This window comes from Umbelopsis ramanniana, assembly GCF_025399195.1.
Source record: "Umbelopsis ramanniana AG unplaced genomic scaffold K450scaffold_28, whole genome shotgun sequence".
NCBI classification, from domain to species: domain Eukaryota; kingdom Fungi; phylum Mucoromycota; class Umbelopsidomycetes; order Umbelopsidales; family Umbelopsidaceae; genus Umbelopsis; species Umbelopsis ramanniana.
Window position 1 is genome coordinate 162,078 of NW_026252114.1, and position 24,733 is coordinate 186,810.

Genomic DNA, 24,733 nt, shown 5'->3' on the forward strand with positions numbered 1-24,733 from the left:
AAATTAAACCAAAACTATCTACAAATTGTGGAAGAACGTCTTCTACTGTGACCTTTCGGTTGAGCTGCTCCGATAATGAGGTTGTTTCCTTTGTTGCAAGTCCGCAAGGTACAATTTCCTTAAACCAAGAGAGATCCACGTCGCAGTTTATGGCAAGACCGTGACTACTAACGTACCGCTGCAACTGAACACCTATAACGTGGACATTGATTATTCAGAGCTGTCAAGCATATCACTCCATTCCAAGGCTGACGTACCTAGCGCCGCAATCTTATGGTTGTCATCCACCCATACCCCGGTATTCTCGGTTGTCTTGGCTTTAACTCCATATCTCCTACATGTTTCAATGACGGCCTTTTCAAGATATGATACATAGCACCTAACATTGAGCTAATGCCAACAGCTGAATGAGTATCTACCACATAGTGTACGCCTTTCTCTCTCTACTTCCTGGCTTACCTGGTAATCTCGGATATCTAGAATGGGATACCCAACGAGTTGTCCCGGGCCATGAAAGGTTATTTGCCCGCCTCGAAGAGTTTCAAAGTATTCGGCACCTAGGCCGTTGAGACGTGCTTCTTCCTCTAATTCAGATCTACCCTTGATGCGCCGACCAGCAGTGAATGTCGGCGGGTGCTGAACCAAGAGTAAAACATCCCGAATGGTAGGATCGGCTGGATCGTGGCTTTCATGGTTGAGATCATGGCGCCTTTTTACAAGGTGTCGCTGTAAAGCGAGCGCTTTTCCGTATGGCACTATGCCGAGGGACAGATAGGGTAGAGTTCCTGTCGCTGTACGGGGTGTCGCCGAAGAACATGCACTGAAAGCTCTTCGTAGCATTACGACAAGCCGAAGGACTCTACAGTGCGGAGAGGTCGTGGGCACAAAATACTGCACGCAATGAGTCTCACCCGATGGGTTTTTGACTCATACCCCGCACCAGCTGTTTCTTGCCTATACATTTTTGCCATACAAACCCCCACCCATGTCTTCACTGCTGCTATTGCAAATAATATTTCAGCAAACTCCATAATGCCAGATTCCGTTCCTTTCGATTTTTTATTATTTAAAAACCAACTTCCTCTATTATAAACATAATGACCTGTCAAAACAAGTGAGACACTGCGACAGACCACATGGACAGCCCCGTGTCATGTATCATGGTATCAAAGGACTCAAACATGAGTATTCCACTGTCCAAAAAATATTGGTAAGCATGTAACTGGCATCAAGAAACAAGCGGAATATAAGTGTACATACCAATCGGTCACCAGAGTCACCAATACCGGGACGAATATAACTACAAATGTCTTTGTGAGAAACACGAAAAACATGTTGATTAAATCTGTTAGGAAGAGATATTTACCCATGAGAGTCCAGTACTTCGTCTACGGCTGCCAAGTATAGAGTGATATCTGGATGGGCTTCTTGTAGGTTTTCTACTCCCTGTTTAGACTGTTAGCTAGTTAGTATAATTCTCCGTTGTAGCAAGGTATCAAACGTAAACGAAATTTGACAATGTCTTACGGCAACCAAACCCATGAATCGAATCTTTTCACCAGGAATACCCCATTCCTTCAAAATATGAACTGCTGCAATGGCCGTATTGCCTATGTTCCTGCTTCTTTAGAATGATGCTGTATTGCTTTGGTTGGCAGTAAAAAAGGACCTACCGGTAGCTATCATTGGGTCAAGCACAATGCAGGAGTCCACATTGGGTGAGCTTGGAAGCTTGTTATAGTACTCCACCGGTTGCAAGCTCATCTAAATGGACCTTTTCAGCCAGCTGCTTTACCCACATCAAATCATGGACAGCTTCCAAACAACTTTACCTTCTCTCGGAATAGACCTAGATGCAACACATGTGCCTCGGGAATAAGGTTCAGCATACCTAGAGTAGTAACGAGACAAAATAAGTAAATTTTGACACAACGCTTACTCAACCAGCCAGTAAGACATACCGTCCACGAACCCAAGGCCAGAGCGCAATATTGGTACGATAGCGATATTCTCTTTCAAAACGTCTCCCTGAAACGATTCTAAAGGACTCTCCATCTAGGACAGGGTCGACCGACAGAGTTCAAACAAGGCAGAGAGTGTAAGCGTCTATGTAACGATAACAACACCAACGGTCAACTCAGAATTCAAAGGACTACTGCTTACCGTCTCGCCCTTTTGTAGCTCTAGGTCCTTTGTAACTTCATATCCTAACAGGACAGTTAGATCACGCATAGTGTCACGCACGAGCTTGGGGGAGCTGTTCTTATCCCTCAAAATAGTCAACTTGGTGGCTATGATAGGGTGTGAACTGACGTAGAGGTTGGTTGTGCTTGGAGACATGTTGAAGCAGAATAAGAAGAGATACCAGGGCAAAACCCGTGTGAAAAGGCGGTAAAACTGATAAGGGCAAAAAAAATTACACTCGCTGATGGGCTGGTCAGCTGGCGCCCTTTGCTTACAGTTGGGCCCATTCAATTTAACTCCTGCCGCGGCCCATCAAAGCTGCCCCTTTTCTCTTCTTCTTTTTCTCTTTTCATTTCTAATATGACTTCAAGCGACAGTGACCTACTTCATCAGCTAGTAACTCAAATACAAGCTTTACGGGAAGATCAGCTCAAACTTTCCATGCAGGTATGTCAAATGATCGTCCCCGCAGGTTTACTGTACATCGTCGTCTTCTTGACGCATTGCTTATCCTTTTTATTTGTATAGGTGGAAAAGCTTTCCTTATCTCAACCAAAATCGTCCGTATTAGCTTCCATGGCCAACTCTCAAGCAGATAGCAGAATTCCAGACTCACCCAGTGTGACTGCCACCATACCTCCATCCCCATCTATGACCCCGATGCTGGACGACGCAGCGACTGAAAAGTCAGTGTCTCCGCCACCGTCAATAACAGCAAAGTCTCTGTATTCACAACGCGTGATTCTGACCAGTAAGTTGTCGTTGCATTTGAATAAATTTGATGATGTTTTACTCATGGATTGTTTACAGCCTATCCTGGACAGCACGGTATTCATCCTGTGGCGCTCAATTGGGGCGCCTCGGATGCACATAAGCGAGGTCCAGTTGTAGCCTCCCGTCATCCAGGAAGTATCAAGCTAAGGTAAGTTTATGTTTGGTCAATGGAGATTCCTCTGTGTACAGTTTGTTTAACGATCGTGACATGTTACTCTTTTGTTTGTGTATCAGAAATGCCATTGGTGCCTACGGAGGTTCATACTGTGTGTATAGAGCTTTGGCAGTGGCTATTGGAGACTTGCCTTCCAACCATCGTCCCAACTTTGAAATGACCGAGCCTACATTCAAAATTGGCCCTTTCGCTGCTTGGTTTGATCCCACCAAAATCGTGTCTATTGACCCATGGGGCCATATGACTTCGAGCATTTACCGCGATCAAATAAACGGGGGTTTGGATGTCAGGTACGTTATATATCAAATAGATCCATCCCCATGTATACATTGCTGCAGACTCGCTTAAACTAACATGCTACCCCTGTTCTGGTAGACCTACTATTGCTATTACCAAGGCACACATGAAGCTGGCCGAAATGGAAATGAGTGCCATGCGTGGAGGTTTGGAAGTAGACGGAAAAATTGTCATTAACAACATGGGAGAACTTGCTGTGTCAAAGGCAGCTGTAGAGCCTGTTTGGTATTTACCTGGCGTTGCAAGTCGATTTGGTATTGAAGAAGGTGTTTTGCGACGTGCTCTATTGTAAGTATGACTCCAATTTTTAGTATCCTCTCATATACCGGCAGCACCTAACATTCTCTATCTCGGTTTTTTCGCACGCTTAGTGAAGATACTGGTAAACCTTCTTTTTCTTTTTAATCTCAACCGATATGCGGTTATTCGAGAGCTCACAATGAACCATATCTCAACAGGTGGCATGTACCCAGAGCTTATCACCCGACCTGACCTCAAAGTATTTCTACCCCCGATCGGCGGTATCAGTGTGTACATTTTTGGCAATCCTGCCTATATATCAGGTAACTGTTTTAATTGCTCCACTCAAAGAATGCCAAAGGAACCGCGGTCCTAACCAACAGTTATGACTGGTAAGATCCTACCAAGAAACTCACTCTTAGAGTTCATGATGAATGCAACGGTTCAGACGTGTTCGGAAGTGACATTTGCACTTGCCGCCCATACCTTATCTATGGTATGGAAGAATGCGTAAAGCAGGCACAGCAAGGCGGTGTTGGGGTTATTGTATACTGTACGTATCAGTTTCACAAATTGAAACATCGCTCAATAGTCACAGCTGCTAATCCAGCTTGTCACAGTCAGAAAAGAAGGTCGCGCTTTGGGAGAAGTCACCAAGTATCTTGTATACAATGCACGTAAGTACACATGACTGATATGAAATTACAAAATGCCCTGATGATTTATTTGTGATACCAGGTAAACGGCAAGAAGGCGGAGACACGGCCGACCACTATTTCTTGCGAACAGAATGTATTGCCGGCGTCAAGGACATGCGATTCCAGGCGTTGATGCCTGATGTACTTCACTGGCTAGGCATCCAAAAGATCGATCGTATGATGGTAAGCTTTCATTGTAGCAGTGCGAAATGACGCGTCCTAAACACGAACGATGCCTAATGTATAAAATTGTACCATTTATGTCCTTTTTGCAGTCGATGTCCAATATGGTAAGCGAGTTCAGGTCCGTTTGGCCCCGTGTCTCATCACTCTCACTAACAGCACACCCACTGTAGAAACATGACGCTATTGTTGACGCCGGTATTCCCATTCTTGAACGCGTTCCTATTCCTGATGAGATGATTCCTGCCGACTCAAGGTAAAACGTCGACTCGTCATGTACCCCAAATTTGCGTTTGCTCACACCCTCCTTATTTTACTGCAGAGTCGAGATAGATGCAAAGATCGCTTCAGGGTACTTCTCCACTGCACAGGCTCTTAATACTGAGGACCTAGCAAAGGTCAAAGGCCGTGACTGGGAAGATATTGAACATTAGTTAGAGATGTTTTATTCAGACAGCAACGTTTTTCATGACGTGCAAGAGTGCGTGAATCTAGTTTGGGGCTTTATGTTTAGTTTAGTCGGTCAGTAAGGATAATAAAGGAGAGCAGACTTGTTTTTCAATGCATCATCATCTGGACTTGAGATGCTACTAAATCCGGTCAAATCAACTGAAGTATGACTTTTCTAAATATCAATTACGTACGTTTATGTGCAAAATACATTTTTATTTTATTGATCATTTGCAATGTAAGAAACGTAACGGCAAAAAGGAGAAGAAGAAAATTACAAAGCTGTTGTAGTTGCTATTCCTCGTCAGGGGAGATGCGTGCTATCAAAAGATGGGTATCGATAGTGAAGAAAAAGAAGAAAGAAATGGTAGTAACAGAAGCAGCACCCGGCAGCTTGTTACTTTTTCCGATGCGATGCTTTGAAAAATATATAAAAAAATAAAAGAAGGAAGGGTACTGTTACAAGAAATGGGGGGACGAAAAGTGCGATGAACGTCACAGGTACTTTTTAACCAGAGGTGGAGGGAAACAACAGAAGAGGAACAAAAGAGTTATGGAGGGCGATTATTCACGCCGTGAGTGCCTAGAAGGTGCTCTGTCGTGCTGCTGCCGAGACCTGCTCGTGCCGATGATATGGGGTTCAGGATAGTCTGCGAGGATGTAAAGGGGCGGTGCACTCGGCGTGTACGCTGGAGGTGCATCTTGACTTGACGTAACGGATGAATCATCTCGGAAAGTTGAAATGGGTCGACTACCAGATGGTAGTCCTGCTGACGACGATGGATAGTCTCTAGCTACAAGATGATACAAGTTTGCATGATCATCGTTAAGCTCTTTTGCCGTGGGGGCCGATGGGGGTGGTATGGCCTGAGTATGTGCCAGTGTGCGCATACTTCTTGAAGGTGACCCATCGTGAGATAGACTGGGTATTTCTAAATAATGCTGTCTCAAAGAGTCATTCCCTGGAGTATGCGCCATCGGTAAAGGAGCAAGCATAGGGGCAGATGGCTCTGAGTCAGGAAGACTGTGTGCTTCATCTGGTAAACCGTAAGGTCTCTGAAGTATCGGTCGAGAAGAGCCCCCATCGGAGCCGTCGTTTGGATCGCCTCCTCTAGAACGATGCTCATTTAACTCTATATCGTCATTTCGCGTTTTGTTTCTTCGGCTATGACTCCTCTTTCTCATATATAAAAGGGTTGCTGCCGCCAACAGTGAAACAAAGCCAACGGTACCAACCAATGAAGAAATCAGGACCAGTCGCTTTACACCATTTGGATTTGGATCCGTGTAGTTATCGTCGACACCATCGCTGTTAGGCAGAGGAGATGACTGAGGATTATCGTTCCCTGCAGCAGTGTTCGTAGGTTCGGCCGATGAGGTTGAATCCCCAGTTGCGACTATATTTGGTTTCACATGGCCACCATTTTGCCATGAGTTATCTGAGTTATCGTCGTCGTCGTCGTTAGGGTTATATGTCTTTGGCGTTGCTTCGACGACTATGGTGACAGTTTTTGTTTCTACGGCTTCGGCTGTTTTGCTAGGAAGCAAATCTTTGTCCAATTGCTTTATAACTAGGCCTGATAGTTCTATGGTTGGCGCAGGGGGTGAATGGGCCTGAGCAATGGAGCAGATGACACTTATGACCAATAAGATTTGATATGAAACTACAGCATAAGAAGTGGTATGCCTTCGCTTTGAAGACAGTGTCAGCCGCATGGAAATTCAGGGTTCAAATGCGTGTGTAATAATGTTGAAAAGTATAGATGGTGGGTTAAAGGAAAGGAAAAGTAAATTTAGCTGCAAAGTTTTGGGTGACGCTGGAAACACAAAAACACTGAAAAAAATTGCCTCGACATCTGCGAGTGCTTCTGATTGGCTCTTCGCTCCCAGTACGACCTGTGGACCTGATCACACAAATTTCTGATAACACCAAAAAATCACAGGAAGCTCGTTGGGTAGGTGAACATACGAAATTATGGTAATTATATATCAAAAGAAACTTCTTTGCAGTTCTATAGCTGCTGCTCAGCTCCTGCAATGCCTTTTTGCAAAAAGCAACGGCAGTGATTACAGCGGTTTTCCCGGGATTTGAATACCTTGGAACTCAATCTCCACTTTCCCAAATTCCGTGTGTACAACAATGTAAGAATGTGGGTACTGCATAGAAAAAGGACAATAAAATAGAGAATGGTATAGCAGCTCATCCAACCCATCAACGACAGCAAAGAAAGGACTTTCGATCCGTTGTAATTTTTGAAACCCTCACTCCCTCATGTCTCCTTTTTTCCCTGTCAAGCACTTTCAAAGTGGTCAAATGAAACATACACTGGCTGGGGTCCCGCAGAAATAGCTCAGCCATTATTTACAAGTACGGTTCATTTGCGATATAAGCGGCGACCTCACGTTTTGATATCCTGTGATCACTCGGACCCTTGCGTACTAAAGAACAAACATTGACCTGTGCGTCTGGGAGAAAAATAGAAGAAAGGCGAGCCCTGTTCTACGTTCATATACCTCATGCTTTACAAACGCTCGCAACCATGGCCCTTTGACCCCCTGGAGTGCCATCAACCGCGTCCCTTAAAGGCTTTATTTCCTGCTCTGCACTTTTTGAGCGGTCTGGCCGCTAAATGTGCCATCGACATAAGCATGCCATCGTACTGAGACATGAATCAGCTTGTTTATTTCTTCGACCTCACTTTACTTCTTATCATTCCGAAGCCATAGAACAGAAAATCAAAATTGTATTATGCAAAGGATACTGCTGATATACTTGTATCTAGCTTCTTTGTTTGTACATATAATTGCGTATCATTACATAGGCTGTTATCAGGACAGTTTGAGCAAACCTTTGTTCAATGGTCTTGGCCAAAAAGGTCCATACATCGATTTAGATCTCTCTACAGCGGCATGCGTCGACTATTGCGCTCAACGCAAGTTCTCTTACATGGCTGTGCAAGATGGTATCATGTGCTATTGCTCCAACGTACTGCCAACGGTAAGAACTGTCAATTGGCCGACCAAAAAGTTTATCATGCTATTAATCCTTCTCATACGCTGTTTGATAAAATACCTTTATCGCTGTACAGAAAACTCCCGTCAACAACAGTTACTGCGATGTGTCGTGCCCCAACGATGCTGTGGAGCAGTGTGGTGGTTTAGCATACGACTCTGTTTACTCAAGTTTTGTTCCAGATCACGCTTCATCGCACGACTCAGTTCCAAAATTTCTATCGCCACAAATGCCTGCCACCATCGAACAGCGTCGCCCGGTTCCACCATACATTGTGGTAATCTATTGCGTTGTTGGAATTATTGTAATGTGTTTCTTGGCGTTCTTGATATACACCTGGAGAACAGTTCGAAAGCATACTGTACCCCTGGAGGAGACAAAAGAACTTGAGAAGTGCGAGCCACGCTCCCTTTGGTCGTCTATGCAATTGTTCGTTGACAGGTTTCGGCTATGTACAACTAGGAGGGGGAAGATGGCTGCCACTGTATGATTTGCAGTACTTATCATGGAGATTGGTTATTATCTTCCTATTGCCATCTGATATGAACCTATCCTTGATGAACAGTTACTGATCAGAAGGTATACGGACATAGACTGACGTCCATAGAACAACTCTCTAGCCTGGTGAAGAGATATTTAGGCACAATCATTATGTAAATTACTAATTGCGGGATATCGATACATCAAACGACAACGAACACAGTAAAATTTCCCTTTAATTCTGCCACTTTCAATTTTTTTGGGTGCCTGTTCTCTGTTCTGCGGGGTGCGATCAATGCTAATCCTCCATGTCCGATCAGCAATCACTCGACACCGCGTTCATAGCAACGCGATACTCAGAGTACAAGCAGAACTACTTCAAGATAGGAAGGGAGGAAGTGGTGTGTAGTTTATTTGGCTTGGCTTCTGAAACCACGTCTACTTTGCGCATTCACTGAGCTATGCTTTTGAATCATAGAGTCCTGTCATTACCCCCGCAATATGGGCCGAAATGTCGCTTAATGATCGTGCAATGTAAGGAATATTAAGACGAATTCTAATATCATGAGCCCACATGAGTAAACCTTTAGCATATCCAATTAGAGTCGCTCTATGTGATCTGTTCACGTTGTATCATCAATGTAACCGCGACGCCACTCTTTCATCAAAGTTTGTCAAGTCTTGCGTCAGGACTATAGGAAATGAAGCTGTGATCAATGAAGTAAAACCTATGCTTCCAATACTCGTGGAGTGGTTTATTGAACTCGATGGTAATAATGAAATATCATCATTGGAGGTAAGGTGTCTGGGCAAACGGTTGGTGTTTCTGTTCATGCCTATTGTTAATGATGTACGTGATAGCCGTTGATTAGAAGCTTCGTTTATCTTCCTACTCGAGCAATTCTTTTGGACAGCATACTGGTATATGATGAAACGACGTTTACGAGGGTATGTGGGATCGAACCGTTTGTCTCATTAGTTATTACCTGCTTACCCCATGGCTCCCTTCTAAGATTGTAGATACTCTACTCCAAATTGCAAGTAATGGCTCTAGCCAGCTTACTTTTTTCATAAGGTAAATAGATCGAACTTTATAAAGCAACTTCAATCGCGATCGACAAGTTTTGACAGTACCATAGTGAAAATCTGTACGCGTTGGTTCAAAAATACCCAAGCTACGCATTGTCCGTCAGGTTCAAGCTAGTCCAGGCTCAATTACTCCCAGATCTCGCTCTTCGATTGACGATAACACATATTCACGACGAGGTAAAATAGCAATGGTCTATATAATGTGGAAAGGAAATGCCGCTAATGAAAGACACATTGAAAAACAAGGTAAACTTCTTGAATGGTGAGCTTGCGGGATTACCGTCTTGGATCCTATCGCAATCAACCAACATCGCTCCACTAATTACCACCATGAAAAACAAACTTTTTGAGTTGGCTAAGGAACAAACAGTAAGCGAATTGCTTATCTATGGCATGTCTATAATGCTATACTGACATCGATGAATTTTTGCAAGACCAAGGAATCTCCAACTCAATTAGAAATGGCAAAAATAATGCGAGCTATCATAGGGTTACTTGGATTCTTTGGTATTAAAGCAACCGAAGAACAGTATAAAGTGTGCTTTGATGTTATTCGAAATTCAAACACTGAAAGGTACGTTACATTTAGACTGTACGAATAATGAAAGCAGTCAATAACCCATACCACGTTTAGGACTATGGAGCTTAGCCTCTGCTTCATATTGATATGTGCTGAGCAGGTTCTACGGCTACCTCTTGTGAGTTAACGTAGTTCTAAAACCTAACAAATTCTATCCTTACTGACCATCCACTTTAGCGAGAACGCAACGGTCTGTTAAAACACGTACTGGAGTCAACTGTGACAGAGATGCCGGCACTAATAGCAGTAGAATTTGCTGCAAACCAAATTTTGCAAGTGGAGGAAATGGTACGAGAGAAGCTGAAAATGGGAATCATGATACGTAAGGCTTCAAATTTCCACCTATGTGATAAGGTGTTTAGTCGCTCACTTTGCGTTACAGCAAAATTATACTTGTTTGAAATGCAGAAGCTTTTCAAGACGCTCGAAGTTGATATATATGCCAAGTTCCGTCAAACGCAGGAGGAGTGATTATAATATACACTATGGTTTTATGTATGTACATTGACAAGAACTTTAAACACATGTAAAATAAGAAACCCATAATGCTATTATGTGTATGCTACAATGGAGGATTGATTGTATGTGATATATGCAGGCGTGGTATGAGGGATCCGAGAATAAATAGTGTATTGCGTTGGGGTTCGCAAAGCAACGCAGCGCAGTGCGACGTTCCAGAGGTTATGCCATAAAGTCGTCGTCTTCGTATATTTCATCCCTAACCGCCAAGCATTCTTTAGCTGTTAAAATCGCTTACAGTAGAAAGCTATGTCAGGGCTAACAATGACAATGCTCACCAGTTAATACCAGATACATCATCATCTCCGTTAAACTTTGCTTGCTCTGAAGCTCCCCGTTGTTCCTCCAAACCCTTCATTGGTGCTGTTTGATCAATCGATCATAATGTCAATACCCGCAAAGCAGAGAGTGCCTATCAGTCTTTTCATACACTCACATTTTAATTGCTCAGACGTTGATGTTGAAATTGATTTCGCTTTTGCTTTCTCTTCTTTCAACCTTTTCGCTTCTCGTGCTGCCTTAATCAAGCTGTCGAATTCCGAACCGTATTTACGCTGTAATAGAAGGAAGGTCAAGGATTTACGTGTGCAACGTACATCTATCTATCTATTGTGCATGCATTGCTACGAGTGCTTCAAAAAGGATATTGTGCTGTTCAATGCCATCTTGGTTGATCTTTTCCTCCGTCACGATGGCAAGTCTTCCCTCTTGTTCCAGCAACCTTTTCCGTAATACTTTGACGTCCACCGGGTCTGTTGAATCTACGTTTGCATTATACAAGGAGATCCATTCCTTATGTCTCTTTATGAGAGTGCTTTTGTCTCCCTTGTCGGGCAACCCGAGCTCCTATTCACCAACGTGCTTAGTATATCGTACACCGGTCGCCTAGGTTAACCAATTCCATTATCAACTTACCCTCAACACCTTGCGTAAGCCCACCGGCGTTTCCAGATTGTACACTATTTTTTGTGGCTTCTTTCCAAGATCTACTGCCTTTTTCATCCGCGTCCTGTGGATTCGGCGTGAGTTTACGAGCTAAATACATATAATGAATGAAATGTCGCACTTACAGAGACTTGCTCGTTGAAGGCTGATGTACACCAAACATGACTGGTTTCTTTGCTGATGGTGATGGACTGGACGAGGTAGAAGATGGCTTATCCAGCGAGGGATCTGGCTTACCCTGTTCGCAGAGATCCCAATGTTGATTTAAATGATTCAGGTCTATCTTCCTATGGCAGATATGGCAGTCTACTCTGGTATCTTTCATAGAAAAGGAGACACGTTTCAATTACGGTCTGTATCTCAGAAAGGTTTTCTTTAGGGTTCAGTTCATTTACCTTCTGGCACTGGCGGTGGTGCTTCAGCTGAAGTTTGCGAGGCGGACCTCCGTGATGAGCTTCGAGTTTGGCGAGCTGGGGGCGAACGCTCATCACCATCCGTCGGTTGACTCAACGACGTATCCATGGGACTATCTGACATTGTAACAGCATTTTTATCACGCTCGTTGGCTTGCTTCAGTTGTCCCTCTAAGTCGAGAATCGATTTTCTAGGATCGTACCCGAGATTGCGTCAACCATAGTCGTGCCGTTTTACCTCCATAAATACTTCACCTTACCTGTTGTTCTTCCATACACTGACCAGGTTGTCCACCACATAATTATTATGTAGACTTGTTTCTACGGAATGTGTGCGACAGGATGGGCAGCACTGCTCGACAGTAAGCGATCGCCGTATACATAGAGAACAGAATGTGTGCGAGCATGTTTTCAAAATCATAGCTGTTTGGAAAAACTCTGAGCAGATTGGACATCGAAGATGTTCGTCGACACCTTCAAATGCAGGGTTTGCGAAATCTGTGGGATCATCGAAGTCTTCGTCCATAGTAATATTTGTCACGTCCTGATCTAAAAAAAAAAGTTGCAATTCCACTTACAATTTTTATGTAGTATTTGACTTTGGTACGCGTCGGGAAATTGACTAAACGTCAAATTCAACCGGTGTGATGGACGATCCCTACCTACCCTTCACACCTACCTTATGTTCATGTAGAGAAGCCAGAGAGCCATTAAATCGCCTATCAAGTAGGCTATCAGACGGAAATGTATGGGTAAACATATGCCATACTTGTGGTGATACATGTAAAGCTTAATGCTAGAGCAATGGATAAGTAGACTTCACAAAAACCATTTTTCTCCCCATGCCATAAATTGGTCTCGCACACTATTCTACCAGTGATCTCTATACTCCATTATGCTTTTCATACACAACTTTTCCTCGATAACAGTACAATTCTATTATTCTTTTAAAAAAAAAATTAACAAACGAAAAAATTTACATGATAGCGGTATCTACTTATTCAAGGATATTTAAAACGAATTAAAATGTTGTAGTTAACTCTACAATATGAGCAACTGTACAGTAAAGGGTATCATCAGAGATCCAGGCTGGACCTAGTTTTCGCACTTTTCTGCATTTCGAGCTGTGTGCGTCTTAGATTGTCTTCGTCAGATTTCAACCCCTTCAATGCTGCCTTCTTTTGTTCCTTCTTTTCCTTCTTCATTCTTTGTATTTCCTCTTCAGCTCCTTGAGGGTCACGATCAGGGTCAACGCCATGCTCTCCCAATTCAATGTCTCTTTCCGGTGTACGATTTGGAGGAGGAGTTGGGAAGTACTTGTAATGAGCATTGGAAATGGCAAAGACGCCATATATTACCAGTCCAACCCCAAGAATGACGAGGAAAAATTTGCCACCGTCATTGGTATTCAGTGTACTGATACTCTTGGCAACTACGCTGACATTGCCGCTTGGAATGGGATCTTTCAATGTCTTCCACATGAACGCTGAAACTAAGCAAAAGACACCAGCACGAGCTAAAAATCCAATGCGACCGGCGATATGGACTATCAAGGCTTCCCACTTGCGAGGAAAATCTGGCTCAGATGTTTTCAGATCCCGGATGAATCCACCACCAATACCATTGATGAGCTGGGTGATGGTGGCAATGATGAAAGCAACGCCTACGACGCCTAAGCCAGCCATTCCGAGTTTAGTTGTCGCCCAACTTGCAGGAAACTGGTTGTTTGAAGCGGTTTGTGCCTGTTCTTCCGGTGTCTCGAAAATCATTTTTATAATGTAGTAGGTATATGCTGAACAATTTTGTCAGTAAATCGATTTGATAGAACAGTGTATGTTGGAGTCATTTGCTTACCGATATAAACAAGTCCTGATACGAACGGCGACAGTCGATAGCGGAAGAAATTCTTCTTTTTACTAAATGACTTGTCACTTCCTTGGCCGGTAACAGCTTCCCACATTCTATATGAAGATACAACAATTTTTTTTCTTTAGTACACGCATTCCATTAGCATAGACATGTCTCGGAATTTCTCTGATCTTTACCTCCAAATAATATATGTCAAAAGTCCAATGGCCATGACGATTAAAACCGGTCTACCGATTCCGGGAATACCGCCAAGAAGCAGAAATGCTCCTTGAGGGCTTTCATTTCCAGTGCTGTTGTTGGGAGTTTCTTGGCCACTGACATTTGTCAGAATAAGGACTCCAATAATTCTTTTTGGGCAAAATAAGTTAGGTCGTTGCAAATTTTTCAGTGCGGATCAACGGTCACTTACCCATAAACCATGCCTTTCGCGCAGAAGCCAACTTGACCAAAGATTCGTACGAGACGTCTATTCTTTGAGCTGACTCCACCTGTCCAGCGACTGCGTCTTTTCTCTTCCTGCTTTTCAGTGGCGGCTGGCTCGCTATTGGGATCTGAGCTATCTACATCATGGCTGGCTTGATCCATATCAACGACATGCTGTGCTGTGGCATTCTTTTCGCTTTCTTCTTGGGCATTGTCATGCACTGATCGCTTCCTGTTGAGGCTGAATGGGAGGAAGCGCATTATGAGTTTGGTAGATTGGAAAGGACTCCTTTTGCCCCAGTTGAGACAAAAAGGAGATTCATTATATACGCAATTTGTAAACTATGATGAAATCGACAATCATTATTTCCAAATTTGGCATGCGGTCATTCCAAATCCCCCGCCAGTAACATAATGCCTGTGAATCTGCCAAGCACCAGTCATTTTTCGCTCTTTATTTTACTACAGTGCTGTGAAACAGAAACTCTGGATAAACTGAACCGGAAATGGTGTTGACCTCGCTACTCTTCTCAGATGGCATTTCCTTGATGATACATTTGTGGAGACCTGATTCAGTGCCACCAACCTTTCATACAAATCCTTCATGTCGTTCGTAAATCATTTGGATCACAGGCAGACAATCGTAGTTACCAATAAGCTATATTGAGAGCCTTTAGTGAAATTGTTGGTACCTTGAATCATCGAAAGGAAGTTTCCGTCACTCGAGTGGTTAACTAATTTAGGCGGCGAAGGTCAATTTCTAGATCAGGAAGTACTCGGAGTGGCCCGATTAAATAAATCAAACAATTCTTAGGTGATGCAAAGCAAAATAGACCAGACAACAGTAAACAAGAACTGCCACTACTTGAATTCAAAGTAACGTTGCTTCGTAATTACCATGTACCTTGCTATACATTGCAAGACGTGCAAACAAAACTTTGAATCTCAGATCAATCCAGCGAGACCCTCCGATGAGGTACGCTCATCTGTTCCTGAGCTGGTCTCTCTTGATCAGAGCATGAACCAGGAAACTCCCAAAATATGTCTGTCCATGATCGAGATTAAGTAAACCTGTTTCTGCTAGCGGTTATAGGTAGTTCCAGATAGAGTTTGTGTACACGTTACCATAGGTCTCGAACGCGACTATACCGATTTGGATTTGGCTGCAGGATGTTTACAATGACAGGTAGCTTAGAAATAGAACAATTTGCATATATGCTTTGCTACTGAAAGTGTCATTAGCTATAGATACCATTTCTTTCACTACTTACAGCGTTCTGTTATCGTAAAAAGATGAAATTTGTGGAAAGAACACTGTAGAAATTGAGAGCAATGCGTCATCCAAAAATTTTTCCTAGTTGCCAGTCTCGGAATTCTATCAGCTTGGACAACGAAAACACGAGCATTAGCTCACTAATATTGTCACTACCGGACGATACAATCGGCATTGAGCCAAGACGTACTGATAAATCAAAGACACCACGTCTATGTGGCATTGAGGCGAAACGCCCGGCTAACGAAAATATGATTTTCTTGGTTCAAAGCCTGGTTGTGAGTGCAGCTAATGGTAAGAGAGCAAATATTGTATAACATTGGGCGTAACAGCAAAATGGAAAGAAAGGGATCAGAAGCATTGTTGTTACTTCAGTTGACGGGGTCTTACTTCCGCCTCAGCAACACGGACCAATGTAATATCATCATTGTGCCTTCCAGACGATACAAGTGTCGAACTTGATCGAGTGCAATAAGCGACTCTCACGTGCCCGAGAATGTGTAACCCAACGAGTCACCTACGTCTGGGATTTAAAAGTCCGATTTAGTACACTACCCATTTTTTGTTGTTGAATATACTGTTTTAAGACTCCTGCTGTGTCGTCTCAGACGCAAGATATTGGTTAATGAGCCATAATGGATACTTTGCATTAAATTAAATGCTTTGTATACTTTGGCAAATGAATTTCATACATTCAGCGCACCACATGAGAGCCTAATGACAGGCTGCAATCCACAAAGGTGACATCTCAATTCTTAGAATTGTCTTTATTTACAAAATACTATGTCTAGGCAATTGAACTACATGCAATGAAAAAGAGGATACTCCACGCTATATTATGATATGAAAAAGTTAAGCGTTATATACTTATCCACCATAATGCGAGAGACTTTGTTTATGGTGCAGACAGGAAGCGAATGTACGCTGCAGTATAGGGGTGGCTCTTTATCATACGACTCCTCCATCTTTGACCTTTCATGATGCTATGGATACTGATGACAAAACCATTATGTGGGAAGCCATAGATGGACTCGGCGGCGCTCATGTGGTCACACGCAATACTGGACCCTGAACAATCTGGCCAGATTTGCAGGTCCGAATGACCGTGTGCCAGGATGGGCTACTTCTCAGCTATATTAAATCAAGCAGATGCGATTCAAGTGATTAAGAGGGTGCTATTGATCGCCCATACCTTTCACCATAACCAATGTGACAATACCTGGTTATCGCGTCTCTGGGACAAATTTTGATGGAACAATGCAGTCCATTATGAGCCAATAAAACGAAGCCGCGTCTTTATGGTCTGCCTTTCAAAATTTAAATAAAACGCCCCTCAAGTAACCCACTTGCCCTTTGCAATTACCGAGTAAAACGATGAAACTTTCACTACTGACTTTATTGGGTGCCACTCTCTTGGCAACAAGCACTGAAGCGCTCTATGATAGGAATGGCCCAGTTGTACAACTTACTGCAAAGAACTTCAACGAGGAAGTGATGAACAACGGGGTAAGGATTAGATCTCTGTTGTGTCATGTTAGTAGGCAATGCCTAATACTTGACCTTTACAGCACTTAGTGGCAGTTGAATTCTATGCTCCATGGTGTGGACATTGTCAAAGGTTGGAAATTGGTCAAGATTGAACGCCATTTTCGAATGCTCCCGGCTAACTGTTTGATTCTCCCAAACTGTGTGTAGATTAGCTCCCGCCTGGAAGAAGGCAGCTGCCAACCTTGGTGGCCTAGTCAAGGTGGCTGCCATTGATTGCGACGAAGATCAAAACAAGCCAATTTGCTCGCAATATGGCATCCAAGGATTCCCTACCATCAAGACATTTTCCCCTCGTGCCGACAAGAGCAAGAAGGGCAACAAAAGTGTCGGTGGTAAGTACTGAATTTACTACAAAACTTTTACTGAGAACCATGGCATTAACTTTGTTCCATCCATGTTTCGAATTATGCAGACTATCAAGGTCCTCGTGAAGCAAAGCCCATTGTTGACTATTTACTCTCAGTGCAACCGTCTAATGTGCGATTCGTCAAAGGCGACGCCGCTGATGTGAAATCAAAGAAGTCCATTGCGCTAGACGATTTCTTGGATATTGATGTAAGGATTTAGACCAAAAGCAGAGAATTTCGCTTCCCAGAACTTACAACTGATGATTTTCTTCTTCCACAGAACTCAACATTGCCAAAAGCCCTTCTATTTACCGATAAGGCTACCACCACCCCACTTTACAAGGCGCTCTCTGTCGACTTCCAAGATCGCATGCTTTTTGGTGAGGTGAAAAGCTCAGTCAAGAGAGCTGTTAATGAGTTTGGAGTCAATGGATTCCCTACACTAATTGTTCTAACTCCGGAATCTGGTGCAATCACCTATGGTGGTAAACTCAAACACGACGCTCTTTACAAATTCTTGGAGGAGCATGCAATTCCAGCACCCAGCAAAAAGAAGGGCGGTAACAGCCAAAAAAGCAAAACCAACGCTGAGGAACCTATCAAGGAAGCCGCAGAGGAGCCATGTGAGTGAATGAATCTATGTAAAGGATCATATTAACGCAACACACTCATGCAATTTTTTTTCACTACAGTTGACCCCGCCGTTCCTAGACTGACTACCCAAAAAGACCTTTCTGAACACTGTCTGGATAAGAGCGGAATTTGTGTCATTGGCATTTTACCCACGGTTTTCAAGGAGGACGAGCGATCTGCATCAGAGCAGGCCGATGCTATCAAAGTGATGGAAGGGATCAAGAAAGCTGAACATGACAAGAATGGCAGACTCTCACCTTTTCTTTTCCAATGGGTTGAATCTGAACTTGGACAGGATATAGTCAGCAAATTCGACATGAGCCAAGACTATCCTACGCTAGTCGCAGTGAAGCCGAACAAAAACTTGTACAGACCCTATGTTGGCGCTTGGAGTGACGTTAGCATAAGGGCCTGGTTAGATATGATTTCTAATGGCAGACTTCCAGTTTGGGACTACAAAGGAGATCCTCAGATTAAGGCTGCTAGTCAGCCAGCAAGAGATGAATTGTAAAAAAAAAAAAAACTATTATTATTTTCTGGGACAGATTAAGACCTTCTTGACCGATGCTTACGAATGTACATCTCTGAATAAATGCTGTTTGATTTGATATCCTCCATCTTGAACACAGCTGAGTCCCATGACAACTTGTTACGTTATGTGAATTGGTGCGAAGTTGAATTTCAGCCAGCGATGGGATCGGGACTGAAGCAAAGATTTCAACGGCGTCTGTCATTATCCTGTTTGTGGCTTCACAACTTTAATCAAAAGACTGCCGTCATGAATACAGCCAGCGTATTACCCCGCATATTCAACATGATGTCTACTATAATGCGTAAACAGTAATGTCATCATAGTTGGAACATTCAATTGTATGAGCCCTTTGCATTAAGTGTCGTTCAGACAACTATTCTTTCGCCGTTTCTAGATTACGGAATGTAATTGACAGCAGGATGAACTTGGTTGATGGCTGGCGAATCAACTGGTAGAAAAAAAACCATCTTCCTTTCCACTGCGTTCGATGAACCGAATTGCCTCCAGTACGCTGATTTGTTACTGGATGAATTGGCGGCTAAATCTAGACATTTTAATATGTATGGACTTGTTTCTTGTAAAATCAACAAACGCACAGACTTAGTTACCAGTAATCGGGCTATATATATCTTTTCACACGATCTGTGAGAGAAATGGAGATTTTTGCCAAGGATTAGGCTAGTTTGTGCTAGAGATTGTCATGCAGACACTGTATAGCATACTCCGCAGCTGCAAATTGGAACCACACGAAACATTCCTACCCAGTAAATTTACTTTTACATGCACACGAAGGTAAAAAATGTGAAACCGTTTATTTCATGTCTGTTTGCCGATGCTACAGTTTCAGCCAAGAGCGATCGTATATATAAAGAGCTAAAATAAATGATTTTCGTGTTACTTATAGTCCGATTTCTATTATTTTCCAACACAAACAAAAGATGAAGCTTGTTTCCACAGTCTTGCTATTCTGCTCCATCCTTTTCGTAGTCGCTGCCGACATTATCAAGCCACATCCATATCAAGTCTGGCGTGCTGGTACTACACAAACTGTTCAGATTGAAGGCGACTTCCATGAAGAGGACACCATAGCCATCTTTTTCAATGAAGATCGCGATGCCTTGTTGGCTGGAGGCCCTGCCTCCCAGAAGGTGTTTGAAGTTTACGTTCCATGGGAAGCCAAATCACCAGCTGGAAAGTACTCAGAACTTGTGGTTGTCCACCGTTACCAATACTACCTAAATAATGTTGAGACGGTCTGGGTCAACGTTACCACTCATTGATAATGTAAATCCCTGACATTTATCTTATATATACTACATCACTAGCTAGTTGGCCTATCTGAGGCTCACATGTAATTATCACACCCCAACTGTAAACATTTTTTACTACATCCCATGTAAATTGTATAATTGGACCAATGACTGATATCTAAAAATGAAACTATTTCAAATTTTCCTGGGAATATCGCAAGTGGATGTTTCAGGCGAACTCTTCGAGCAGGGTGGTGCCTTTCTCGCGGTCGCTAGATCCTTGAAAATGGAAGCAAACGTACAATGCTTCCAGTCAATCTGAATAACAATGAACGGAAATTTTTGGTATCATGTTGCAGACCGATCTGTCCCTCAACTACCATCATTGTCTCAGAAAGTTATTGGTCCGGTCCGGCTTAACCCGTACCTCTGCTATGAAGTAACTTGAGACAGACTTACGGTGGGCTCATCTGTTCAGAATGACGACGCTTCGTAGCACTCTTTCATTAATTCATATAGCGCAAGCATTTAACGCGCGCTACAAAAAGGTTCGTCGCCGAAAAAAGCGCCATCAACAGACATTTTGCACGCTTGGCTAATTATTTCAATTTTTTGAAATTTTACTTTTTCTTACTTTTACGGGAAGCTTCTAAGTGAGATGCTCGATGCTTTTGTGATAGAAAAAAAAAACCAAGTTGAAGGGCAGTGACTTGGCACAAGTGTATAACGGAGGAAAAGGTGATATGAATAATAAAAAAAAAGAGCAAAACTCGAAAATGTGATTTTGAAATGGTTAAAACAAGAAAATTACACAACCACAATCATTGCACTAATCTACATTCAAGACCTTCTTCAACTTGACGACAAGAGCCCATTCTTCCTTGCTAAGATCATTTCTAAAGCTCTCCTTGAGGATATCAATGGATTGTCTGGTGATCTTGGAATAGAGTTCATCTGACTCAATAAAGTGTCTACCGTAGGTCTTTGGAGTTTCGTAGACAGCACATTCAATCTTGATGGCAACACCACCACCAGCACCACCACGCTTGACAATTTCCACGGCCTTGTGATTCTGTTCCATAGATGTCACTTTACCAAGGGTGATAATGTCCCTCTGTTTCGTTTCTGGATCAGTTCGAATGACACAGATGGGAGTTCCAATGCGCAAGACACCTTCAACGACATCAACACCAATGATAATGGGGTCCTTCTTGTTGAAAATAGCTTGAGGAACCATCTTCAAAACACATGGGAACACAGCCTGAGGAGCCTGATCCTTTCTCTTTTGTTCGAGAAGTTGTTGATGGTAAGCGGTAAAGGCGTCAAACAAGTGATAGATAATCTCAGCCTTGAAAACCTTGATACCCAAATCGTTGGCAAGTTCTTCGGCTTCCTTGTCGACCTTGACATCGAAACAAAGCATGACAGCAAACTCGCGAGCCTTCTCCAACATGACACTAGCTCTGTGGACATCCTTTTTGTGAACGGGACCAATGTTGATACCAGAAACTGGAATCTTAGATGTCTTAAGGAATTCTAACAAAGCTTCCAAGGAACCAAGGGTTGAGGCTTGGACCCAAACACCGTGACCGGATCGATCAATAGAGCTCATCAAGTTAGTCAAATCAGACATGACTTCTTCCTTCAAGTCATCTTCATCATCATCAGGGCCGCAGACAAGGAGGCGAGAACCAGCAATAGCCTTTTCAAGATCTGGAGCAGAGATTTTGATACCAAGAGCGGCCTTGACTTCCTTGTGATGAACGTATGCTGATTTGACACGAAGTTCACGCATAGGCTGAGGAGTGAGCAGCGCTCGAACTTGCGTCACAATGGGACCGTTAAGGCCACAGACAACGATCTTGTCACCTTCACGCAGCCATCCGTTGACAAGGACAACATCAATTGTGGTACCGAGACCTTCAATGACCTTGACTTCCAACACCGTACATTCGAGTTCGGTAATATACATGAGCTTGTCACTCATACGAGACTGAGTAAGGTTGACCAACAGGTTCAACATATCAGGAACACCTTCACCAGAATGAGCAGAGGTAGGTACCAAAGAAACATATTTGGCAAAGTTCTTGTTGTCATAGTAGAGACAGGCGTTCAAACCTTGTTCAGCAAAGGCAACCATGGTCTGCTGCACACGGTTCTCGAACTCGCGCTTGACGTGCTCTGTTTGCTTGGAAAGAGAGTCTTGGAAACCGTTGTCAGGAATAGCCTTCCAGCCGAACAGACGATCAATCTTGTTGAGAGCAACAATGAAGGGCGTCTTGCGATCACGAAGCAAGCGAATGGATTCCAAAGTTTGAGGTTCCAAACCGTGCATAATATCAACAACAAGAATGGCAATGTTACAAAGTGAACTACCACGAGAACGAAGATTGGTGAAAGACTCGTGCCCAGGGGTATCGATAACGAGCAGACCAGGAAGCTTGAGGCCTTCGCCAACGGCCTTGTCACCGAGAACGGCTGTCTTTTGCTTGATAGCATCACCGGGGAAATAAGTGGCACCAATTTGTTGAGTGATACCACCAGCTTCACCTTCTTGAACGTTGGTTTGACGAATCTTATCCAACAGCTTAGTCTTACCGGTATCGACGTGACCAAGAATACAAGCAATAGGGGAGCGAAGATCATCCTTTGATCGAGCAGCAAGGGCTTCCTTTTGACGCTGCTCACGGCGAGCTGCAGCTTCTTCCTTCCTCTTCAAAGCCATCTTTTGGGTGGCGGTCAACTCCTCTTCGGATGATTCATCATCGGAATCAGAGTAATCAGAGCTGTCTTCATCACTAGAATCGTCGTCCTCATCGTCGTCCTCATCAGACTCTTCTTCAGATTCAGATTCTTCGGCAGCAGCAGGTTTAGCGGCAGGTGCAGCAGGTTTAGCAGCAGCAGGCTTGGCGGCAGGTGTGGCTTTAACGGGTGCTGCGACCTTTTCTTCTTCATCACTGCTTGCATCCCAGCTATCCTTGACTTCTTCTTCTTCGCTCTCTTGATCCCAGCTATCCTTAACATCTGCTTTGTCTTCGTCAGAGTCGGCAGCATTTTCCCAAGAATCTTTTTTTTTTCCATTACGTTAGTATCGAATAGGCATACCTTGAACTGGTATATATTAAAATTCTTTACCTTCTTCTTCGTCTTCTTTCTCTGCAGCCTTCTTGGCTGCTTCCTCTTCTTCCTTGCGCTTCTTCTCTTCTTCGAGACGCTTCTTTTCCTCTTCCTTTCTGGCGGCTTCATTAGCGGACTGAGGACCCTTCTTCTTTTTGCGGTTGTCGTAGACAGGTTTCTTGACCTTGTTGTCGCCATCCTTATTCATAAGACCTTCGACCTTAACACCGGCGTCGATCATTTGTTGGAGACGAAGTTGAGCGCGCTGCTGAGCTTCCTTTTGTGCCTTGGTGAGCAACTTTCCTTCTTTGCGCAATTGCTCCTTCTTGAGCTATAGCAGTAAAGCAAGCAACAAAGGAAATGGCCATGTAAGCAAAAGAATTGTAGTCAAAGCGATATATACCTCAATCATGCCAAGTTCAACTTACTCTCTCCTTTTCCTTCTTCTTGGCCTTAGCTTCTTCCTTCATGCGCTCTTCTTCTTCAGCAATTCTTGCTTCTTCTTCAGCCTTAAGTCTAGCCTCTTCCTCAATTCGGCGAGCCTCTTCTTCAGCAGCGCGTTGAGCCTCCATCATTTTCTAAGAAAGAGTTTGAGAGTGTGAGTTTGTGGATAGTACGCAGTCAAGGCGGACACTTTGGCATATACTTACTCTGAGAGCGGCAATGGGAGCGCCACCCTTCTTTTTACCCTTGGCAGCGGGAGCTTCAGCAGCCTCTTCTTCGGGTTCGGCCTTCTTAGCGCCCTTCTTCTTCTTCTTTTTCTTGTTTTTGGAATCACCCTCTTGTTCGTCTTCCTCAGCAGCAGGAGTTTCAGCTACTGGTTGGGGCTTGGGAGCTTCTTTGGCAGGCTGATCCTTATTCTCAAGACCAATGATCTTGTTGAATTCTTCTTCTTCTGCTTCCTGAGCGGCCTTCTTTTCGAGAGCAGCGGCCTTCTTTGCTTCCTTTGCCTTTTCCTTCTTCAGCTTTTCCTTCTCCTTCTTGGAGAGAATTCTGATCTCGCCGCCGTCAGCATTGTCGTCAGGAAGTGGAGTAGCAGATCGAGAATCGGAAGCTTGGGATTCGAGGTCAACGTTCTTCTTACCCTTCTTTCCTTTCTTTTCCTTGGGCTTTTCTGCCCAGTCGTATTCATCTTCGATTTGTTCATCCTCGTTTGTAGCAGCAGGAGGAGCAGCTTGTTCTTGTTCTTCCTCCTCCTCAATATCGGCGGCTGTTGCCCTCTTATTCTTCTTTCCCTTCTTCTTGGCGGCCTTGCTCATAAGAGCCATCAAACTGTAAAACACATCAGAATAGCGATTAGATCGCCGCAATTCCATGTCTGGACAATGGTTGAAGAATCCCTAACATACCTATCGCCTTCTTCCTCGTCAACGTTGGCAAGCACACCGAAGTCGGCAGTGTTGGTACCGTAGTTTTGAGGAGCTTCTTGGTCATCTTCGTTATTGTTGATAGCAGTAGTGGCGCCAGTGACTGCGGCGTCTTCTGCGAACTCGTCGTCCCTGCGCATCGTGAAGATATAAGTCAATGCCATACGGTCATGAGAACAATTAACAGTGTAGCCAGTAAATGCATCCATACCAGTAGTCATCTTTCTTTCTGTTTCCTCCCTTCTTCTTTCCCATTTTGTTGAGCGAGTATTAAAACAAGTACAAGTTGCTTTGAGGTTGTCGAAAATTGATATTTCTTTCGCCCACACAAAAA

General features: G+C 43.5%; 10 protein-coding genes across 10 annotated transcripts; 4 read left to right on the forward strand and 6 right to left on the reverse strand.

The window, feature by feature from the left end:
- Positions 1-36: 36 nt before the first annotated feature.
- K450DRAFT_241585 (uncharacterized protein) lies at positions 37-1,007 on the reverse strand. Its single transcript, XM_051589112.1, has 3 exons — positions 460-1,007; positions 258-390; positions 37-184 (listed from the first exon to the last, which is right to left on the reverse strand). The coding sequence occupies exons 1-3, from the start codon at positions 838-840 to the stop codon at positions 168-170; spliced, it is 531 nt and encodes a 176-aa protein (XP_051444572.1). The 5' UTR covers positions 841-1,007; the 3' UTR covers positions 37-167.
- Positions 1,008-2,442, reverse strand: K450DRAFT_241597 (uncharacterized protein). Its single transcript, XM_051589113.1, has 8 exons — positions 2,164-2,442; positions 1,962-2,055; positions 1,833-1,891; positions 1,674-1,764; positions 1,528-1,610; positions 1,367-1,455; positions 1,261-1,300; positions 1,008-1,193 (listed from the first exon to the last, which is right to left on the reverse strand). The coding sequence occupies exons 1-8, from the start codon at positions 2,338-2,340 to the stop codon at positions 1,176-1,178; spliced, it is 651 nt and encodes a 216-aa protein (XP_051444573.1). The 5' UTR covers positions 2,341-2,442; the 3' UTR covers positions 1,008-1,175.
- Positions 2,443-5,192: 2,750 nt separating this feature from the next.
- Positions 5,193-6,794, reverse strand: K450DRAFT_241614 (uncharacterized protein). The gene has a single exon (XM_051589114.1). The coding sequence runs from the start codon at positions 6,715-6,717 to the stop codon at positions 5,566-5,568; it is 1,152 nt and encodes a 383-aa protein (XP_051444574.1). The 5' UTR covers positions 6,718-6,794; the 3' UTR covers positions 5,193-5,565.
- A 622-nt stretch (positions 6,795-7,416) lies between these two features.
- Positions 7,417-8,955, forward strand: K450DRAFT_241616 (uncharacterized protein). The gene is made up of 3 exons (XM_051589115.1): positions 7,417-7,999; positions 8,091-8,529; positions 8,608-8,955. Exons 1-2 carry the CDS (start codon positions 7,751-7,753, stop codon positions 8,502-8,504), a joined length of 663 nt encoding a protein of 220 aa, XP_051444575.1. The 5' UTR covers positions 7,417-7,750; the 3' UTR covers positions 8,505-8,529; positions 8,608-8,955.
- Positions 8,956-9,060: 105 nt separating this feature from the next.
- Positions 9,061-10,674, forward strand: K450DRAFT_241626 (uncharacterized protein). The gene is made up of 8 exons (XM_051589116.1): positions 9,061-9,290; positions 9,356-9,569; positions 9,634-9,760; positions 9,830-9,952; positions 10,018-10,157; positions 10,218-10,281; positions 10,341-10,485; positions 10,546-10,674. The coding sequence occupies exons 2-8, from the start codon at positions 9,445-9,447 to the stop codon at positions 10,632-10,634; spliced, it is 813 nt and encodes a 270-aa protein (XP_051444576.1). The 5' UTR covers positions 9,061-9,290; positions 9,356-9,444; the 3' UTR covers positions 10,635-10,674.
- Positions 10,675-10,841: 167 nt separating this feature from the next.
- K450DRAFT_241636 (uncharacterized protein) lies at positions 10,842-12,583 on the reverse strand. Its single transcript, XM_051589117.1, has 8 exons — positions 12,301-12,583; positions 12,023-12,231; positions 11,753-11,945; positions 11,598-11,691; positions 11,330-11,528; positions 11,119-11,227; positions 10,961-11,045; positions 10,842-10,881 (listed from the first exon to the last, which is right to left on the reverse strand). The coding sequence occupies exons 1-6, from the start codon at positions 12,564-12,566 to the stop codon at positions 11,202-11,204; spliced, it is 987 nt and encodes a 328-aa protein (XP_051444577.1). The 5' UTR covers positions 12,567-12,583; the 3' UTR covers positions 10,842-10,881; positions 10,961-11,045; positions 11,119-11,201.
- A 370-nt stretch (positions 12,584-12,953) lies between these two features.
- Positions 12,954-14,616, reverse strand: K450DRAFT_241638 (uncharacterized protein). The gene is made up of 4 exons (XM_051589118.1): positions 14,319-14,616; positions 14,086-14,256; positions 13,895-14,001; positions 12,954-13,832 (listed from the first exon to the last, which is right to left on the reverse strand). Exons 1-4 carry the CDS (start codon positions 14,591-14,593, stop codon positions 13,117-13,119), a joined length of 1,269 nt encoding a protein of 422 aa, XP_051444578.1. The 5' UTR covers positions 14,594-14,616; the 3' UTR covers positions 12,954-13,116.
- A 2,344-nt stretch (positions 14,617-16,960) lies between these two features.
- Positions 16,961-18,763, forward strand: K450DRAFT_241645 (uncharacterized protein). The gene is made up of 6 exons (XM_051589119.1): positions 16,961-17,111; positions 17,174-17,223; positions 17,301-17,485; positions 17,566-17,708; positions 17,781-18,123; positions 18,193-18,763. Exons 1-6 carry the CDS (start codon positions 16,980-16,982, stop codon positions 18,642-18,644), a joined length of 1,305 nt encoding a protein of 434 aa, XP_051444579.1. The 5' UTR covers positions 16,961-16,979; the 3' UTR covers positions 18,645-18,763.
- An 822-nt stretch (positions 18,764-19,585) lies between these two features.
- K450DRAFT_241648 (uncharacterized protein) lies at positions 19,586-20,054 on the forward strand. Its single transcript, XM_051589120.1, has one exon. The coding sequence runs from the start codon at positions 19,604-19,606 to the stop codon at positions 19,943-19,945; it is 342 nt and encodes a 113-aa protein (XP_051444580.1). The 5' UTR covers positions 19,586-19,603; the 3' UTR covers positions 19,946-20,054.
- A 450-nt stretch (positions 20,055-20,504) lies between these two features.
- K450DRAFT_241654 (uncharacterized protein) lies at positions 20,505-24,304 on the reverse strand. The gene is made up of 4 exons (XM_051589121.1): positions 24,117-24,304; positions 23,965-24,025; positions 23,051-23,335; positions 20,505-22,981 (listed from the first exon to the last, which is right to left on the reverse strand). The coding sequence occupies exons 1-4, from the start codon at positions 24,177-24,179 to the stop codon at positions 20,745-20,747; spliced, it is 2,646 nt and encodes an 881-aa protein (XP_051444581.1). The 5' UTR covers positions 24,180-24,304; the 3' UTR covers positions 20,505-20,744.
- Between the last annotated feature and the right edge of the window lie 429 nt (positions 24,305-24,733).

What these genes read in the sequence shown, in the direction of transcription:
- K450DRAFT_241648 (XM_051589120.1), top strand. Translation starts at nt 19,604, where the DNA reads ATGAAGCTTGTTTCCACAGTCTTGCTATTCTGCTCCATCCTTTTCGTA.
- K450DRAFT_241638 (XM_051589118.1), bottom strand. Translation starts at nt 14,593, where the DNA reads ATGCGCTTCCTCCCATTCAGCCTCAACAGGAAGCGATCAGTGCATGAC. An exon ending in GCGAAAGGCATGGTTTATGG is followed by an intron (nt 14,257 to 14,318) that starts GTAAGTGACCGT and finishes TTGCCCAAAAAG; the next exon opens with AATTATTGGAGTCCTTATTC. An exon ending in ATCAGGACTTGTTTATATCG is followed by an intron (nt 13,833 to 13,894) that starts GTAAGCAAATGA and finishes AAAATTGTTCAG; the next exon opens with CATATACCTACTACATTATA.
- K450DRAFT_241585 (XM_051589112.1), bottom strand. Translation starts at nt 840, where the DNA reads ATGCTACGAAGAGCTTTCAGTGCATGTTCTTCGGCGACACCCCGTACA. An exon ending in TAGATATCCGAGATTACCAG is followed by an intron (nt 391 to 459) that starts GTAAGCCAGGAA and finishes TGTTGGCATTAG; the next exon opens with CTCAATGTTAGGTGCTATGT.
- K450DRAFT_241597 (XM_051589113.1), bottom strand. Translation starts at nt 2,340, where the DNA reads ATGTCTCCAAGCACAACCAACCTCTACGTCAGTTCACACCCTATCATA. An exon ending in TGGCCTTGGGTTCGTGGACG is followed by an intron (nt 1,892 to 1,961) that starts GTATGTCTTACT and finishes TTACTACTCTAG; the next exon opens with GTATGCTGAACCTTATTCCC. An exon ending in TGACCCAATGATAGCTACCG is followed by an intron (nt 1,611 to 1,673) that starts GTAGGTCCTTTT and finishes GCAGGAACATAG; the next exon opens with GCAATACGGCCATTGCAGCA.
- K450DRAFT_241654 (XM_051589121.1), bottom strand. Translation starts at nt 24,179, where the DNA reads ATGAACAAATCGAAGATGAATACGACTGGGCAGAAAAGCCCAAGGAAA. An exon ending in GGAAAAGAAAGGAAAGAAGG is followed by an intron (nt 24,026 to 24,116) that starts GTAAGAAGAACG and finishes CGGCGAGATCAG; the next exon opens with AATTCTCTCCAAGAAGGAGA. An exon ending in AGGCAAAGGAAGCAAAGAAG is followed by an intron (nt 23,336 to 23,964) that starts GCCGCTGCTCTC and finishes TGCGCAAAGAAG; the next exon opens with GAAAGTTGCTCACCAAGGCA.
- K450DRAFT_241616 (XM_051589115.1), top strand. Translation starts at nt 7,751, where the DNA reads ATGCAAAGGATACTGCTGATATACTTGTATCTAGCTTCTTTGTTTGTA. An exon ending in GCTCCAACGTACTGCCAACG is followed by an intron (nt 8,000 to 8,090) that starts GTAAGAACTGTC and finishes ATCGCTGTACAG; the next exon opens with AAAACTCCCGTCAACAACAG.
- K450DRAFT_241626 (XM_051589116.1), top strand. Translation starts at nt 9,445, where the DNA reads ATGTGGGATCGAACCGTTTGTCTCATTAGTTATTACCTGCTTACCCCA. An exon ending in TAACACATATTCACGACGAG is followed by an intron (nt 9,761 to 9,829) that starts GTAAAATAGCAA and finishes TTGAAAAACAAG; the next exon opens with GTAAACTTCTTGAATGGTGA. An exon ending in CGAAATTCAAACACTGAAAG is followed by an intron (nt 10,158 to 10,217) that starts GTACGTTACATT and finishes TACCACGTTTAG; the next exon opens with GACTATGGAGCTTAGCCTCT.
- K450DRAFT_241636 (XM_051589117.1), bottom strand. Translation starts at nt 12,566, where the DNA reads ATGGACGAAGACTTCGATGATCCCACAGATTTCGCAAACCCTGCATTT. An exon ending in AGTGTATGGAAGAACAACAG is followed by an intron (nt 12,232 to 12,300) that starts GTAAGGTGAAGT and finishes GTACGATCCTAG; the next exon opens with AAAATCGATTCTCGACTTAG. An exon ending in AGATGGCATTGAACAGCACA is followed by an intron (nt 11,228 to 11,329) that starts ATATCCTTTTTG and finishes CAGCGTAAATAC; the next exon opens with GGTTCGGAATTCGACAGCTT.
- K450DRAFT_241614 (XM_051589114.1), bottom strand. Translation starts at nt 6,717, where the DNA reads ATGCGGCTGACACTGTCTTCAAAGCGAAGGCATACCACTTCTTATGCT.
- K450DRAFT_241645 (XM_051589119.1), top strand. Translation starts at nt 16,980, where the DNA reads ATGAAACTTTCACTACTGACTTTATTGGGTGCCACTCTCTTGGCAACA. An exon ending in AGGAAGTGATGAACAACGGG is followed by an intron (nt 17,112 to 17,173) that starts GTAAGGATTAGA and finishes TGACCTTTACAG; the next exon opens with CACTTAGTGGCAGTTGAATT. An exon ending in GGAAGCCGCAGAGGAGCCAT is followed by an intron (nt 18,124 to 18,192) that starts GTGAGTGAATGA and finishes TTTTCACTACAG; the next exon opens with TTGACCCCGCCGTTCCTAGA.